Here is a 20,513-nt window from a genome sequence, read left to right on the forward strand (position 1 = left end):
TAACAGAGGTACTTTAATAACATTATATTATGTGACTTAATATAAGTTTTTGGTTTTTTTTTTTAATATACATAATAATTTTCTGATTAGGTAGTATGTTAGTAAGATTTAAACAATAATCTAGGAACTGGCCTAACATTAATAGTAGTTATAATTTTTATAATGGCTGGTGATTGTAAGAAAAAGAGGATAAGAAAAAAGGTATGCAATAGATTCTGAACTATACAATCGTCTTTATTTAGTTTCAGGTTATAAAAATTTACATTTTCGAGTTATTATTGACTGTGATGAAATTTAAATGTGTATAATTTTAAAATATGAGAGCGGGGATAACTATTCTGCGGGTTAATATTATTAATCTAAATGTAAACGGTAACCTTATATTGCAACAAAAAAGATAAATACTATAATTTTCTAATTTATATTTAAAGTATTAGTTGGTAATTTAAAGTCTAAATGTAATTGAATTCGTCAACGTAAACATTTATAACGTATATTGTCCATTTTGTTTTAATCTATAGTGGAGGGTATAAAACATGGAAATTTTGGGTTTGTGTATGTTTCTCTGTTTTAGGTATGGTTTATAAAATGACTTGAATATAATTTTTTTATATTTAATGATAAAAATAGATATTATTGAAAACCCTTATAATGTCTTTGATGGCCACAAAATGTATGATTTGAGGTAAACATTTTACTAAATGAGGTACGGTAATAACACTATATATGGTAAGTAAATATTATTTTGTTTCATTTTAGTATAAAAGAGATAATAATATTTTAAAATTACATGGTGTTTTTGTATGATGTATGATTGTAACCTTTATAATGTCTTTGATGGCCACAATAAATATGATTGTAGGTAAACATTTTACGAACTGAGATACGTTAATAACACTATTTATGATAAGTAAATATACTTTTGTGTTTCATTTTAATATAATATAGATAATATTATTTTTGGATTAGTTGGTGTTTTAGTAAGATTAAAACAAATATCTAGAAACTAGATTAAGAATAATATTTATAATATTTTTTATAATGTCTGGTGATTGTAGCGAAAATAGGAGAAGAAAATAAGTGTGTAATACATTCTTAACTATACTAAATCATATCTAACACATTTTTCTTCATTTTGTTTCAGGTGAAAAACATTTTACAGTTATTATTGAATATTAATTAAAATGTGGATATTTTTAAAACTTCAAATAAGATCATTCATGATGGTCACAATAAATATGATTTTAAGTAAACACAGTACGAAAGGAAGTACGTTAATAACATTATATTACGTAACCTAATATAATTATCTAATTTATATTTTTATAATATACATAATAATTTTTCTGCTTAGGCTGTATGTTAGTAAGATTCAAACAAATATCTAGGACCTAGCCAAACAGTAATAATTGTAATATTTTGTATAGTAGCTGGTGATTGTAGGAATAAGAGGATAAGAAAACAGGTTTTCAATAGATTTTGAACTATACATTCGTCTTTATTTAGTTTCAGGTTAAAGAAATTAACATTTTCATGTTATTATTGACCACGATGAAATGGAAATGTGGATAATTTCAAAATATGGGAGTGGTGATAACTATTGTGCTGGTTAATAATATTAATCCAAATGTAAACGGTAACCTTATATTCCTACAAAAATTTATATTTAAAGTAATACTTTGTAATGTAAACTCTAAATGTAATTGAATTCGTCAACGTAAACATCAATAACACATAATGTAAATTTTTTATAATATATAGTTGAAGGTATAAAACGTGGAATTTGTGTATGTGTATGTTTCTCTGTTGTAGGTATGGTTTATATAACGACTTGAATACCATTTTATTTTAATGATAAAAATAGATATTATTGAAAACCCTTATAATGTCTTTGATAGACACAAAAAAATTGATTTTAATTAAATATATTACGTAATAGAAGTATGTTAATAACATCTCTTATGGTAAGTAAATATAAGATTTTTGTAAATTGTTTATAATACAGATTATAATCTTTTTTGACTATGTGATATGTTTGTAAAATTAAAATAAATATCTATAAACTAACTCAAAGATAAAGAATGTATTATTTTTTTATAACGTATATTGTTCATTTTGTTTTAATTATAGTGGAAGGTATAAAACATGGATACGATAGTGTTCTTCTGTTGCAGATTAATAACGTGAAAATTATGTAAGTAATATTCAATTTAATGGAATGTATTTTATTATATCTTAAAAGTAATTAGATAGAGAAATGCATGTATTAATACGGTATTTATATATTCTATTAATTAGTACATTTAAAATATTTTGTCTTAGGAAAAGATAAGTAGTCTACTTACCCTAAACCATTATTTAATATTATAATTTTCAATTAAATATTTTATTATCATTTCTGTAATGTGAAGGGGAGTGAAATCAAACTTCTGGTTAAGAATTTAATTGACAATTTATAAAATTGTTTGTATACTGAGAGAGTAATTATGTAAAAATTTTTCAAGTAATCATCAAGTTTTAAACAACGAATTTTAACAAGATACAATTAATTTTGTAATACCTATATATGATGGTCCTCTTTATTCTGTTAGGGATAAAATCTTGGAAGTCGTATAAATAATATTGAATCGTTAAGGATTGTAAATGGGGAGTATTAACAAAGATGAATGAATTGAGAAACATATAACCAAATTGTGCAATAAAAAAATACACTTAAACATTTTTACCACAATAACATAAGATAAGGTAAGATAAATAATATATGTTACCAAAAAATCCTTTTAGACTTTTATTAGTATAAAGTTAATTTATATCTCCATTATATAAGTCAATATATTTGATATGAATCTTTTTTACCTTTAAGGCATGATCATGAGATATTAGTATATAAAGGTCTTTTTAGCTGTTTCAGGATTACAGAATATTCTGGAAGGGTACGGTGGGGGCTAGGGGCCGTCTCTTGTCAAGATCTGTGAGGAAGGATTTTGGAAGTTAATCGCAGATGTCTCGTATGAAGAAGAGGCAGCAGGAGGGAGGCTCTATACTCTATACCATTCTTTCAGTCAAAGCAGGTAGGGAGTGGCACGCCCTTATATCTAGGCTACTATAGACTTTAACACTTAAATAGCCCCATTAACTCGGAACATTAATCTCCCACAATAAACTAAACCTTTCGATGTACTCTTGCATCCTAATATCTCGACATTTGCGTTTAGCTATGTGCCGCTTCTGAAAATTTATAATGGGGGTTAAATAAAAATGATACATCGGTTTTTTATGTACCTATTTATGTAAAACTTGCTAGAATTGAACCGTCGTACAGGTAAATAAGGTTATCGTTAATCAATTAAGTCAGGTTCCTGTTATTACAGTTTAGGGTACATTTGAAAATAATGTGTTCAGCTAGCTAAGGTTGTTAAACAGAGAAGAGATATCAAGGAATGAAGTAGTGAGTATAATTTTTTGTATATCAATGGTGGATGATACATTGCCAAGAGAAAAGAAACATATAAAATAAGTAAAACTATACTAGATTCAGTTTGTTAATACATTATTGTACTATATTCTGTCCACAAAAGGTGCCTTCATAAAAAAGCCGTGTTGTAGTCAAAAAAACATGAAAATCATGGCAGTAATACTGACTTGTAAGGATTGGAAACGTATCGAGAGCTGTATTATGGTTTATTTATTAACTATAAAGTTGCGTCGTTTTGATTTGTGACATATTTTATTTGCATAGTATTTTATATCATTTGTTTCAGTTTTTGCCTTACACCTTACACAGTATATGAGCGCCATTTATAAAGGAATAATTTAAAATGAATCATCATAACCGCCTAATCTATTAAATCTCTTATCAATATTTTCAAAAGTTTTATTAACATCTTCTTTAAATTTATTAAAGTTTTCTTCTAGTTTATTTACTTTATCAAGTAATTCACCAACATCGTCTACTGATCTTCTATTTCTGGCTTCTAACTTGACATAGACTTCTGTTGTAAAATCTTTAACATGTTGTTTATGATTCTCGTAATTTTTGTTTAGTTCATTAAACATTTTAATATGATCTTCTAATTGAATCATTACAACAACATCAAACGAATAAATTCCCTTACTAACGCTGCTAAGTCTTTTTCCTTTAAAATCTAAGGCATTTTTAACATTCGGATCATTTAAATCAACAATATCGATGTTTTCTGATAATTTTAGAGGTTTTAAAATTTGTTCTTTAACAACAACATCATGTTGGTCAATACCAGGTCGAACACCGACAATTCTTTTCTTATTAGCCAAACTAACATAATTCTTTTCAACTTTGATCGCTTCAGTAATTTTATCAGCTTTTTCGATATGAGACATAAAATTGATAAATATTTCTTTTGCGCCATCTTCAAATTCTTTTTTCAATGTTTTTAGTTTATCAGCAACTTCATTTGAACTCATGAAATTTGCAAGTTTGTTATCATATTCTGCTTTAAAATCTTCAGTCTCGACAGCAAACATATCTGAATCTGGAAGGTTTTGTAATACATTTTCTAACTTGTTATCAAACTCATTTCTCAAACCAGCAAAATTCAAACTATTATCTACATTTTGAATTTTTTCTGTTTTAATTTGTGTTCCAAATACATCAACAATATTTTGTAAATCCATATTTATTATGTAATAATTTGTTAACAACTTCTTTAAAATCTGTACCATCACTCAGTTCATTCAAAACAAAAACACATAAATGACCACAAATTGGTGGATCTCTATCTTGAATCTGAGAATCATTGTAGTAGACGCATGATTTTTTCAAATATTGGATCAATTCTATAGGTGGTTTGTCCTCAATTCTTCCATACGAATCAAAATAACATGCATTCTTATCATTTTTATAATAACAAACCCAATGCGTTCCACTTCCCATTATCGAGTCTAAATTCACAATTCCACACTCAAATTTCTTAACTTTTTCAGGTAATGTATCCCTCATGAAGATTCCTCTAAAATGTTTAATATTTTTGCAGATTTCTTCCAATTCCCCGAATGTTAATTGTTTGATTTCAAATTTTTTTTAATGTTTGATTTCACGTAATTCAAACTCTTTATCTAACCAATTTAAAATGTTTCGAACAATAGGAATAACGTCTTTTTTAACGATTGGAGCAGCTTTACGAACATAAGGAACGACATTTTGAACAACTGGAATATTTTCTCCAAAATCTAATAAATCTTTCAAAAGTCCACCATTTTTAAGTTCTTTCAACTGATTATAAGAAAATTCTATTCTGGTTCTTTTGTTGTTTTTCTTATTTTTTTCGAGTTTATTGTATTGTATATTTGTTAAACATATCTTATCTTCGCCATTTTTTAGTTGATCTATTTTAAATTAAATACTAAAAGGAATTTTTTTCTTAAAAGCGGATTTTAATTTTTCTTTCTGATTTTTGCTGAAATTTACGTTCACCTCTATTTATATAGTTACAATTTCAAGTTCTCTTCGATTCCCATTCCTAGTTTTCTTTTCAAAAACATTGCTCCAGCTGTTGGAAGCGCAACAAATCTTTCACCTAAACTAGCATCTTTTGATACAAATCTATCCATTGCTTTATCTTGCAAAATTTTATCTGTTATATGTCTGGAATTTGTGTCTCTATGTTTTGCATACAAAATATCGTGCTCCATTGCAGCTTGATCTAATTTATTCACACCAGTATCTCCTCTTTTTAGTCTTTTTTCGAGTTTTGTGCCAGGCCCCAGATACTGATAAGTTGGTACGTGTAATTCAAAAGGTAAATTGTTGATAAAATCATTCAAAAGTCCACTACCCTCAATCATAGATGAACTTATTGCCGGCAAAATTCGTTTTAAATATTTAATTCCATCAGGTTTTTCAATCATTTTATCAAGTTTGTTCGAAATAAAATCTTTAATCGCTTTCTTTTCGTTCAAAAAGTTGTTGTTTCCAGCCTTTCTTGAGCATAAATATAATTAATAATTCCATCGAGTTTTGTCAAATCGTCGATATATCTGTATTCAATCTTATTATCACTGTATTTTCTCACACCTGATCCTTCGATTCGTTTTTCCCAAATTCCTTTAATTAAATTCATATATTTTTTACCTCTACTTGACTTAGGCTTCTTAGTGGATGGATCATTATTTTTGTAAATTGAATCAGATTTCCATAAAATTTCAGTATAATTTTGTAAATTTTCTTCAGAATATAAATCTTCTTTTGGAACATCATTGGAAGGTAAGTTATTAATCTCCACAATCCTTGAGTACATTCATAGGTTTTTTCATTAATAATAATAATATTATGTTCAAAATTAACGGGTAAATTTCCAATCATATAACTTTTCTTTTTTTATTCCAATACAAACCAAATTTATCATCCTTTGCTCTAGGAAGGAATTTTTTACCAATTTCACCAATTATTATATCCGTTGTTCCAGGACTTATTGGTTCAACTATTGTAGAATCTTCAATGATTGGGGGTCTAAATGGTGTAGAAGATGGTAGTTTTAGTAATTCAAATTCTTCTACTTCAGATTCTGGAATCGAAATATCAGCAAATTGTCGTACAACTGGAACCAAATTCATCAATTTTTGATTATCGCTTAAAACATTTTCAATTTTACCTTCAACATTTTTAATTGCAGAAGTTACAGGGTGATTAATGTTTTGAATAAATTCTTGTTCTTTTTCATCAATTCGAATCTGTTCTTTAAATTCTTTGATTAATTTCTTTTCCATTTAATCAAGTTTTTTCGCTTCTTCAGAAGTTACGTTCACCATTTAATTAGAAAAATTTTGAAACGTGGAACGTGAAAACATGAACGTGGAACGTAAAAACGTGGACCGTGGAACGTAAAAACGTGAAAACGTACGAGATTATTACACGTTTATATTAGAAAACTTATTCAAATATTTACCATTTTTAGGCTTCAAAGTTAGATTAATAGTTAAAAATCCATAGTCTTCTTTCCAAATTTTATCACACAACTCATTAAAGTGGTTAAAACTCATATCAGATCCCACATAATTGTTGTAAATTTTTCTCGAATAGTGATCATCTTGCTTAAAAACACACAACATATTCGAATTATTTCTTATAACTTGTTTATCAATCTTTGAAAGGCATTGAGAAAGATAGATACAAGTTATGTTTTTGTGACGAGACAATACGAAATATTCCTTAATAACGTCCTGATTTTCCAAAATACAATCATCAAAAACGATTAACGAATTGGGTTTACATTCGCTTAACGGAACTATGTCCTCAGAAGCATTATAAAAATGTGATATTTCTTTGCTTAAGTTCTTCTCAATATTTTTGAATCTTTGTTGTAATTTTTTGTATGCGTCTTGTTCTAAAGATTTTCTAAAAACATACAAATTGGAATAAGGAATCAACGTATTGTAGATAAAATTCAATAATAAAGTTGTTTTTTCCACATCCACTTGAACCAACAATTAACAATCTGATTGGTTGATCTTTCTTATTTTCTTCAAACGTTTGAAGATTTATCTGATCTTTTTGCTTTATAAATTTCTCCATTTAAATAGCGAAAGTGAAGCTGTTCAAGTTGACTTCAGAAAGCTCTAAATTAGTTTTAAACTTGGAACATCCTATTCGTTTAGAGGAAGAATCAAATTATTTTATCGGATTAAGTGGTTTTGATTCTGATAATTTTGTAATAAATATTAGTGAAAGTTCTCCTTATTGTATAGGTTTTAGTGAAAAAAACATAACAAAATATTATGGTTTAAACAAAAGATATTATACCTTCGATAAAATAAAAAATTCCTTTAAAAATTACCTGAAAACATTCAAACAATCAGATAAATCTTTAAACTTTGACGAAAACAAGTTGGAAATGCAAAAAAAATATGTCTCTAATAAAATTCAAATAAAATCACCAGTAATAATAATGTTTTCAGCAATTATAGTAGATTTATTAGGGTTTGTTCAAGAAACTATTGAGCCAAATCAGGTATATTTAGGAAATAAAACGCCAAAATTTAGACCGTTCAATGTAATTGAAGTACATTGTAATCTCGTTGAACCTAGTTTTGAAAATAATTCTGAACATCTTCACAAAGAATCTGAAATTTTATACATGTTTTTCCCAAATGTTGCTTATGGATCAAAAATCAGTGAAAACCCGAATGAAATCGATTATATTCCAATTAGAAAAAATATTAAAAGAATTCAAAAAATCGTCTAACTATTCAAGACTCTCAAGGAAATTTATTGAATAATGAGAGTAAAACAACAATTTACTTAAGATTGCAAGTTACTACGTAAATTTTATTTCTACCTAAATGGAGGCAATTGTGGATCTACTCAATAATCAACTCATATTCAATAATAAAGATATTGTAACGATTGTAGACGAAAACAATGTAACCTGTTTAAGGCTAAAGATGTTTGTGAAATATTAGGTTATGAAAAAACAAAAAACGAAATTAAATTAAATGTTGATGACGATGACAAAATTCAATATTTTTACTCAAAAAACAAGGGGCTATTCGAATAGCCCCTTAACAATCTTCATCCTGACACTGTTTTTATCAATGAATCTGGACTTTATTCTCAAAATAAAAATTACTGGTTAAAATTTTTCTATTTAAATGGAGTCAGTTGTAGACCTACTCAATAATCAACTTAGATTTGAAAACAAACATATTTTTACGATTGTTGACGAAAATAATGAATTTTGGTTTAAAGCAAAAGATATTGCAGAAATATTGGAATTTAAAAATACGATGAAAGCGATTAGAGATCATGTTAAAGAAAAAATATAAAATAAGCTTTGAAAACATAGATTCAGAAGGGGGGAACGAATCGTTCTTACCTTCAAACTTTCAAAAAAACACTATTTTCATTAATGAACCGGGCACATTATATTCATTAATACTGAAATCAAAAACGAAAATAGCAGAAATGTTTCAAGATTGGGTTTTAGAAGAGGTTTTACCAAGCATTCGTAAATTTGGTGAGTACAAACTTGAAAACAAGATTAAATAATTAGAGGACGAAGTTTAACACTTGCAAATTAAAGATGAAATAAAAACGGAAATAATCGCAAAACAAAGTGTAAAAATTGACTTAATGAAACCAGACCTTGTTTGTAAAGATTTTGATCAGAAAAAACACCATGTTTTTGTATTAATGAAAAAGAATCAAATGTGGGAATATCCTTATTACGTTATCAGAGCTCAAAAGAGAGAAATACCGAATAGTTTGAAAGAACTTGAAATTGATTACCCAGAAATAGACATGGAGATCCAAATAGTATAAATCTTTATAATCAAATGAAAGAATCTTTAAATATTTTATACAACGGAAATCATTTTATCACAAATATGACAGAATCTCGACTGATTTATCGAATATCTAAATTACACGATGAAAATGTTTCTAAATTTTACTAAAAACTCTCGAATTATTATATTTTGTTTTTAAATGTTTAGCATAACTAGGTAACCATTGTAGAATTTTTTTTTCATATTCACAAGGCGTTTCGTTTTTATAACTTTCGCTGAAATTAACAAAAGTAACACTTTTTCTCTTCTAAAGTTAATTTGTCCTATTTATCATATAATTCACTTTCATATACTTTATCACGATCCTTACAATAACAGTCTATTCTATTCTCTTCCTTATAAAATTCTTGACACTTTGTACATTTCTTTTGAGACTCCATTTATATAGAAAAAATTATTACACGATGAAATTATTACTAAATTTTATTAAACTCTCGAATTATGATATTTTGTCTGTAAATGTTTTTGAAGATAAGGTAACCATTGAATGATTCATCCACACTCGCAAAGAGTCGGTTTCTTTTGACTTTTTTGAATAATTCTTTGAGCACAATCTTTACAATGTGTATGTTTTTTATCTTTACTATAATGCCAATCGTAAAATTTGGAAATATCCTTAATTTCTTTACAAACGCTACATTTTTTCTCTTCTAACGTTAATTTTTCTATTTTATCGAATAATTCTCTCTCGTATTTACTACGAAAAACTTTAGACATAGACCCTAATCCTTCTTTTTTATTCTTGTTTTTATAAAAAGCTTCGAAATCTTTAAATTCTTGACACTTTGTACATTTCTTTTGAGACTCCATTTATATAGAAAAAATTGTAGCTTTGACTTTCTCAATTCATATTCATAAAACTTTCCGGTTATTTCTTCATTCTTTAAATCTTTTATACTATAAGTCACAGGATCTGTGTTAATAATTTGATAAATCACAAAGATTTCTCTTGACCAATTGTTCTTATATTTGTTTGAAAATGTTTGTGTTTTACTAACAATTCTTACATGATCATTGATTTTAAATTTAGTTTTCGTGTGAATTTCTGGTGGAACATACTTGAAAACGGTCTCTAATAACTCATTTTCTACATCCTTATCCACATCTTTTGGTTTCGTCTTGATTTTACTGTGAACTGTATCGTTATAATTGTTTACGATTTTTTGATGAATACCGATCCATTTAAAGTTTTTAATAATCTCAAAAATTACTTTCATTCTCTCATTTTGAGTTCTGTTATATCTCTCTACAATACTTTATTTCTCTTCGTTTTCAGTATGATAAATCTTAATGTTGTATTTTCTCAAAACATCATTAAATTCTTTATTTTTAAACTGTAAACCCTTATCTGTATGAAGTAGGTTTGGAGGTTTGTGATTGATCCTTATGTCATCTTTTACTATATCTTCGAAAGCTTTTGAAACATCCTTGCCGTTTTTTCTTTTGATAGCTCTTGACCAAGCATATTTTGAGAAAGTATCAATAACATTTAACATATACTTAAATCCATCATTTTGATCTGAATAGTTAGACATTATAACTAAATCTGCTGCCCATAAATCGCCAATTCCTAATGTTATAATTTTTCTCTTTTTAAACTTTTTTCGTACTGGTGCATGAATTTCTCTAGCTTCAATCTCTATTTCTTCTTTATTCTTCAATTCTTTCTTTACTCGTTTTTCATAAGGATTCTTTATAAATTTACTCTTATTTGTCTTACATTTTGAACATTTTGCTGCAATTCTATACTGTACAATCCGTTTTGAGTTTGAACAATTTTAGAATCTATATTTTTCGTTTTTTTTCTTACATTTGTGGCAGTGAATTAAATCATCTTCCATTTATATATCAAAGTTTCCAACTTTGTTTAACTCTTCTAAAATATCTGTTTTAATTTCGCCTTTATATCCATACGGTACTGTATCGATCTTATTTTCTAGGACAATTCTCTTATCATCTTTAGCGTTCAGTGCTAACTTGTTTATAGTAACAGTGTACAACTCATGTTTGTAGCTTTTGATTACTGTCATCTCCCTAAATTCTTCTTTATCTTCGAACAAACATTTCTTCAAGTTTTCGATATTTATTGTTTTATTTACAACGCTTCTCTTAATTCCTTTACAGCTTACTGGATTTTTGTCTAGATATTTGTACGAGTACATTTTCGATCTCAATCCACAAAATTCTTCTAAAACTTCGCTATTTAACTCATCTTTGAATTTCCCTATTACCTTCTTATTTTTAGTAGTGAAACATTCGTGATCTTTTGGATAATCACTTGTATCAAAGTCATCTATATTTTCTTTAATAATTTTAAAAGGATCTCGTTTCAATTCTGGGAAATAACTGTCTGTATCCATGTAACACAGATTCAAATCTGGGTCAAACTTCTTTAATTAATCGTAATAAACTCATACATTACAATTTTGAAAGGTCAAGAACTGAAAATCCTATGTAGATCGGTTTGTTAAATTTAACCTTTTGTTTGTACATGTGACTCGCTATACAGTTGTCGTCAAAGATATTAAAGCATTTGAAATTTGTTTTCTTAGCTTGTTTCATTGAAAATTCTTCATTTCCTAGTTTGATATCACATCTATTTTGCACATTTTCCATAGATTTTCCAAAAACAGAGTTGTTCATGAGCTTATAAAAATCTTTCTCAAAGTCACTTGTACCTTTGGTTCTCATATTGGTATTCAAACCAATGTACTTTTTCATAAAAGGTTTCTGATCGAATGCTATAACTCTATTCACATGTTTCAACACCATCCCCTGTTCGAGGTAAAATTTCAAATTTCTTGAATGAACAATGTATTCAGTTTTATCCAGTAAAGTTGTGCAAAGTTTGTTTTTATAATGTTCGGGAGCAAGAGGCAAATCCTTGTGATGTTCATGTAAATTTGTTGGATATCCTAGATCAACTTCGAGAATATAGCCATAATCTTCGTCGCCAGTGAGTTCCAAAAATGTTTCTTGCCATTCTTCTTTTGTATATATTTTAGGATTCATCCACTTGATATCACCATATGGTAAATTTTGCATAAGACCATAACCATAAAGATTATTGGCATCGATGTACAACAGATAGTTTTCGGGCTTTGTCTTATCGAAATATTTCAAATATTTGTTATTTGCTTTAACATATCGTTTAATACATTGAGAAATACCTCCATGAATACCTTTTTCAATCATCAAATACATATTATAATCACTAATCAATTGTAATTCTATTTTCGTTAATTTTAATATAGCATCCCATGCGAGGCTTGGAGCTGTTAGATAATGTGCTGGATCAAGTTTGTAACAATTTAGACAAATGTTTCTGAAATTTTCAAATATATCAGCGAGCAATAGTACATCTTGGATATTGTACAAATCAGAGTAATTTCCAAGATTTTTATCTTTTAATTTGTTCCAAACGCTCAAGTTATGTTGAAAATCTTTCACAGATATGCTCTCATCTGTCAAAAGTGAATAGAAATCTTCAATTTTCAGCTGTTCTGTGTAATCAAGTTTTTCAATACTATCGATAAATTCATAGGGAAATATTTCTTTTCCAGATAGAATTTTAAAGATTTATTCTTCGTCATTTGGCTGTCTTTTTAGAATTTCATTTAGACCATCTTGTATAAAATGATTGGTATGTTTAAAGTCTTCTTTCTTTAGATTTTTCACTAATTATTCAATAGATGACGCCATGAATCTAAATGTGTCTACGAAAGAAAACTTGATAAATTTTCTAGGTTTATAATTGTCAAACTCATAGCCATATCCAGAATTTACAGAATGATTTATGTATCGTTCATCGGTGTTTGCAATGAAATCAACATTTCCGTATTGTCTAGCCAATTCTTTTATTTACAAACGAGTATCGTAGTTACTCATATTGTGACAGAAAACTGGAAAATCTTGAGGAAATTTGAGATTCAGATTACAACATGAATGAGCTGCGCCTCGAAATTTACCTGTTAAATGACAATGATCTCTTACTTTTAATCTTTTTTCACCATCAAAACCTTCTGTTTCATAGATATGACAAACTTTTGAGTTTTCATAGGAAATTTCTTATTCTTCAGTTAATTTCATAGGCTTCATGTTCCTTGAATTATATTTTTTAGCTATGTATTTCGATAATTTATTAAGCTCTTCAAACAATTTTGCAGGAACATTAGGCAAATCGTCTTCACTTTTGGCTCGATACCATATAGGTTTATACATGCGATTAGTTACATTCGAAACTAAATGTAGAGTAAAACCGTAAGGAATATGCTTTTGAATCTTGGTTTTAGTAGATTTTTGTGGATTGTTCTTGCATGTTGGAATTTTTTCTAATATGCTTTCAAAATCCATATAAATAACGTACGGATGGCTAAACTTCTTTTGATAATTAGTAAATGATGTTGTTTGACCTGGAAATGGCATGATTGGTTTACAAACTTCATGTTGCTTGCAAATTTCTAAATCTCCAGATTTGTAGAAATGGCTTAAACACCTTCTAAATAGAAAATTTTTATGCCCATGTTTGGATGTTTGAGAACTCACTAACCTACTTAAATCGGTTATCAAAACAAAATGAGATTTGTCTTCTTGTTTTACATACAGTAGATCAATATTTAATTCTGCATCATATTTTTCAGAAATTCGTAACGGAACAACCTTAATACTTTCATCAAAACTGTAGACATTGATAGACAATTTTGGATATTTGTACTTGGAATTGTAACTTCGTTTCTCAAATAATTGTATATCTTTCAAAGACATTGGATACTCAAAGCCCGAAAATATCTCATCATATACAAATTTTTCATATTGTTTTGCTCTGTCAACATGAGTCTCGGGTTTTTTCAATAGCACATCGGATAGAATAAATAAAGCAATAATCATCTTTATTTTTTGATATTTATACAAGCTTTTTTTACCTTGATTTCTTGTGGTAAATCGATATATGATCCTGCGTTCATAAATTCGTGTTTATTGAGGCTCAAAACTAATTGTTTACAACTTTTAAATGTCCATCCAGAACCTCTATTTGGATGTTTTGTCTGTTCTTGATGTGTTAATTTATTAAATTGTTTAGTAATAAAGTCTGTTTACGTCAAAGATTTCGTCTGCTTTTATAGTAAAGTACATTGGACACGTTTGTTTTTCACCGTTCACTAAAGTTCTTTCATATTCACATTCCAAAGAGAGATAACCCTTCATATTTTTAACATTCTCTTGAAATTTTTCTATTAAACATTTAATTTCTGGCCTCATAATTGATAGATATTTGTAAATTGACATGGAATTGTCATTGAAGTTTGTTAAAATGCATTGCTTGAAAAGACCGTGTATTGAGGATAAAACTTCTACATCAATGATATTTTTAGGGTTTTCATTAAGAGTTTTGTCAATTTCTTCGATCATTTCAGACTTAGTTTTATCGTTTCTTTCAATGGACAATTTTTCAGCGATTGATTGAATTTTTTCATCATTAAATAGATTGAGATCTTTTTTATCCTCCTTAAAGCTTTTCTTTAATTCACGCAATTTTTCTATGTTATACATCTTTTCGTGACCATCGATTTGATTCTCTTTAGCCCATTGTCTTAAAAAATGCAGTTCTTTCTCGTAAATTTTTTTGTTTTTGGCATGGATTTTGGAGCCATAATGTCGATTATAGTTTTTTCTTAAAATTTCTTTTTTGCAGAACGGATGTGATATTTTATCGCACGCCATTTAAATAAGAAAAATTCAATAATTTTAGAATTTGAAAAGAAATGATTTTTACTTAAATTTGACAGAAATCAGCACAATGTCTGGTGAAACAGTGATAGATTCTTCTATTTATTATAGAAAAATCTGTAAACTAAGACTTAAAATTATTGAAAAAATAGTATAGAGAAATTAAATTGCCTCCTACAAACCTTAGTTAAGAAATTTTCTTATTTAAATGGAGCTACTAAAGGAAATTAATGAGGTTGATGATTTAAAGTTCAAAAAATATAAGAAATTAATTTATTTAGAAGAAAATAAAAAATACAAAATTTTGAAAATGAAAGTTAAATTTGGGATGACAATAATTGCCGAGTTGGAAGATTATAAAATACACTTACCGAACAGATTTTTGAGTGTTTTGGATGAAAAAAAAAGATTAAAGAATTGAATAAACATGATAAATTACACTTGGTTGTTACTGGAAAGATGACTATTAAAGATAAAGACTGTGTTACAATTAACTTTGTATAATAAAAGATTTCGAAGACTTTACAATGATTCTAAGGAGATTTTACATTAAAACTGCTCAAGAAAGTAGAAGCAAACAGCTATAGATTCGGTAATTTTTCATTCATGAGTTACTGTTTGATTTACAGATTCGTTTATTGTCCTTTAAACAGTATTTTCCATTGATTTACTGTTGGCTCCGAACGTGTCCTAGAATCGGCACTTTCCTACCTACCTATATATATATATATATATATATACAAATATATATAATAATAAATATATATATATATATATATATATATATATATATATATGTTATGTTATTAACTCCACTTATAGGGTTATCTATTTATATTAATGTAATGAAAATAACTAAAACCCTTTAAATTAAAACTTTTTATTACATACACGTGTTTCGGTTTTTAACCATCTTCAGTGTACATTAACCTCTAAATAATTAGATAAATAATAAACAATGAGATATACACATGTGGACCTTTTAAACATATGTTAAATTTAAATGAAACAGTTGTAATTTTCTTATTAGTAATCTGTATTTAATATTTTAATTTTTTAAAAAATTGGATTTGTCTTATTTTTCAGATTACTATTTAAAATGTTATGAGGATCTTTATTATAATTTAGATAAATGTGTAATTCTTCTTTTGTGTTTAACATCTCTCCTTTCCTTTCGATATCTAAAATTTCCATGTTCTTTTCAATATTTGTGTAGTTATGGTCAGTCTCCAATAGGTGTTCAGCAAAATTTGATTTTATTGTAGACATGTTATTTGTTTTTAAAGCTTGTATGTGTTCTTTAAACCTTTTATTAAAATTTCTTCCAGTTTGCCGAATATAATAGCTTTCACAGTCACTACAGTTAATTTTGTATACTCCAGATTGTTTGTATAATTCCTGTTTGTCATCATTTTGGTTGACTTTGTTTTCAATAAGTTTAAATGTATTATTTCTTGTTTGGTGACTGATGGAGAATTTTGAATTTTGAAAGGTTTTTCGAACAGCTTTGTTTAATTTAGTATTGAATGGTACACATATATATTTTTGAATTTCTGTAGTATTATGATTAGGTAGTATTTTGTTGGTTTTATTAATTTTTCTTGTTTTCTTCTTAATCATTTTGTCTACAATTTGGGATTGATATCCATTTTTGACAGCTAGGTATTTTATTATTTTTATTTCTTTATTTTTATTTTCATCACTCATTGGTATATTTAACATTCTGTTTACCATTGAGTGAAATGCTGCTAATTTGTATTTCCAAGGATGGTTAGAGGATGATGGTATTAGAAGATCTGTTTGGGTTGTTTTTCTATAAATTTCAAATAAGTGCTTTCCATTAAGATTAGAAATACTTATATCAAGAAAGTTAATTTTGACTTTTTGGATTTCTTTAGAAAACTTAATTGTTGGTGATATAGAATTGAGAAATGTTAAAAAAGTGTTCTGCCTGGTTCTCATCTCCATTGAAAAGACATAACATATCATCCACATATCTAAACCAATAAATTATTTTGTCTTTAAATGGATTAATGTCACTCATTATTTTGTTCTTTTCTAAATGTTGCATATATATATTTGCAAGAAGGCCTGAAAGAGGAGATCCCATTGCCAACCCATCTTCTTGTTTGTAAAAGTCCTTATTGTATTGAAAATAATTTTGATTAACAGTTGCTTTTGTCAATGACAAGATATCGTCAATTTCATTTATATCTAGTTTACTGTATTTTATTAGATTATCTATTAGGATTTGTATTGTTTCTTGTTTTGGAATGTTTGAGTACATGTTGTTAACATCAAAAGAAATGAAGAAAGAGTTTAATGGAATTTGAATATCTCGAATATGATTTGCCAGATTACTTGAATTTGATATACTGTAATTATTTTCAAAATGTATGTGGGTTTTTATTTTGTTATTTAAAAATTTACATACCTTGTAAGTAGGAGAGTTACGAAAGTTTACTACTGGTCTAATTGGAATATCTGGTTTATGGGTCTTTGGTTGACCTTTTAGAGTAGGAGCTTTTGGATTTGTCATTTTGAGTTGGTATTACATAAAACACGTGTATGTAATAAAAAGTTTTAATTTAAAGGGTTTTAGTTATTTTCATTACATTAATATATATATGTATATATATACAAATATATATATATATATATATATATATAATATATATATATATATATGTATTCTGAGTCACGCTTAATTCAAATGTCAATAATCTATTTTTGTTTCATTATCTATCGCAAACGTGTTCAAACATGATTGTATACGTTTAGGTATTACTTGATTTAAAACCATTTCTGTTTGTCCTTTAAAAAAAGAAAAAAAGCTGGATTGACAGTAGCTCTTATAGTTTAAGTTACTGAATACGTATCTAAATATATTTTTTAATTGTATACAACTAATGGTTTTTCCACTCTATGTAATCAATATCATCCCACTTATAAAATAAAACCGCTATAACAACTGCTTAAAATTTAAATAGATATAATAATATGAAATTTTTTTTAATTTCTATTCCTGTTTAATTTCCATTTAAATTCAAAAGTTAACTTTATTTTATAAGCATGTTTGTAATTAATTTCAGTCAACTTAGTAATTCAGAAATTATTATTTATTTAACATTTTTATTGTTATAAATATAATTATTCTATAAATAATTATATAATTAATGGAAAAGTGTATATAAAAATGGTATTTATTTACAAATGGCCACATTTCACTCACTTACAACACAACGTCATGTGATTGACAACTCATACAGGTTGATTGACATGTGACAAACTGGAAATCCTTGCCCATACACACTGAAAATTTGTTATGTATTACAAGGTAGTTATTTAGGCCATTAGATATATTTACCAAATTATTATTTATCTTCATTATATGTTCTATCTAAATAATGAACTTTCTTGTCACATATTTTCTTCCCGCTCATTATACGTGCGTTAATTTTAATTAACTTATAATACGTACCAGATTGCAATATGCTAATTATATTTTTAAAAATACAGTGCTCCCTATCAACTAAATCGTTCTCTATTGTCTCTTTATGGTAGTGACAGAACCCATCTTCCTTTTCCATGCGTGAACCACCATCGGGCACCCCTAAATAAAATATTTTTTTAATACGTAAGTCGTGATAGATATGCACATAGCACTTGAATAGTAAAATTGAGAAATGAATTTCTTAAGATTATATTTTATTTTGAAAGAATATATAGATTAAAAGTTGAAGACTGGTAATACCTGGTAAAACGCACGCCAGGTTATCGTGGGCGGTTTCGTGCTCGCTCTACATTGGACTATACGAGTATGCGGGTCGGAAGTGAGACACCCATTTTAACGACGATAAAATTTTGCGTTGTTGTAAAAATTTAGTATAAGTGAGGTTGTAAACTGGTCATTAGCTGGTGTGGGACACTGCTAAACACTTGGTTAATAAAATAAAATGTGTGGTGGCTAATTTTAAATATGAGTCTGTTCCTGTCGTCTATTAGTACTGGTAAGTTGAGGACGACGTTCGATTTTACAATCAATACATTTACCGTCGAATTTCATTACACATTTTCGATACACAAGCAGACATAAACCGGGACCACTTACGTCATAAAGAAAAGAAAATAATAAGTACGCATTGATTTTTCAGTTGTAATATATGTGTGTGTGTGTAAGTGCGTGCGTGTGTATTGCTATATAAATCAGGACACTGAGTTAACTGAGAAGTTAACTACCATGCATGAATCCATTCCACTTTCTGTAAGTAATCCCCAGACAACATGAGTTGAAAATGTCATTTAATCTATAGCTTGTTGTTGAAATAACTTTAGAGGTTAAGTTCAAATGTCTATATTTTTGTAAAACCAACCCATCCATTTATAAATGCCTGTGAAACGCATATGTTTTATGTTTCTGCTTACGAGCGTGTTTGTTATTCAGTGTTTTGTTTTCTTGGCAACACTGTTACTCATAACACCTATGTCAAAAGAGTCACTTTTGACAAACAGACATCAATACTTCTAATAGACTGATGTTTACCATTTGGGATAGCGACGTAGAGATGATAGATGTAACCCTTTATCCACCAGGCATATCGGACGCAATGTTAATTCATATATTCGGGAATTTTCTCGGAAATAATACCAATGGCTGCGGATACATAATGCTCCTAACTCATAGTTAAAGAATATTTCTAATCATAACAGTAATCAACGAAAAGCTTTATTTGCTCATTCTTCTTAAATTTCAAAAACTTCCGTATACGACTTTATTAAACGTTAATTTAGACGAGTGTTTTAGTAAACTGATATTACAAAAATATTGAATGCGAAGCAACTGGTAATAACTTTTGTTCGGATGAGGATACATATTAAGAAGATATAAAGAAATATTCATAAATATTTTAAAACACTAAAAATACTACAAGATTAAATTTTTTAAACCAAATAAAGAGAAAATATTTTATACATTAAACACACGTTACTCAACAAGTAGTAAGTGAAAATTAACACATATTTTATTTAATGTCTAAAAGAACCGACCTCTAAACGTGGTTCTTAATCCTAAAACCGAGTAAAACCTTGCTATATGTCCTGTTATAAAAGGTTTATCTATTATAAAAAATGGTTTTCTCGCTTGATCATCTATGTAGTGTAAACATGTGGAAAAAAATTATTTCTCTCACTGAATTATTAAAACCATGAAATAGAGACTAATATCTAATGTAATAATTACATTATTACATCAAGGTGCCAGATTTTGAATATAAAACTTAATATAATGTTGCTGTTATCATACTAAATTTTTATAACTCATAACAAAATCATACAATAACCTATCTTTCAGTTTGTTTCAACACGTTTAGATTTATGGAATATTTCTTAGGCCTTTTGGATTAATTAGTTAGAACTAAAACTGTTGCCACATTTTTTTCTTTGCCATGATTTAATGGATTAACGTT

General features: G+C 27.6%; 1 protein-coding gene across 1 annotated transcript in view; it reads left to right on the forward strand.

Moving 5' to 3' along the window:
* Positions 1-1,256: 1,256 nt before the first annotated feature.
* The window catches only part of LOC124364547, a 45,862-nt gene continuing 26,605 nt past the window's right edge, over positions 1,257-20,513 (forward strand). The window contains exon 1 of the mRNA XM_046820107.1: positions 1,257-3,071. Coding sequence (XP_046676063.1) covers positions 3,002-3,071 — 70 coding nt within the window. The 5' untranslated portion in view covers positions 1,257-3,001. The remainder of the gene's footprint in view (positions 3,072-20,513) is intronic.

This window comes from Homalodisca vitripennis, chromosome 6 (genome assembly GCF_021130785.1).
Source record: "Homalodisca vitripennis isolate AUS2020 chromosome 6, UT_GWSS_2.1, whole genome shotgun sequence".
Lineage (NCBI taxonomy): Eukaryota > Metazoa > Arthropoda > Insecta > Hemiptera > Cicadellidae > Homalodisca > Homalodisca vitripennis.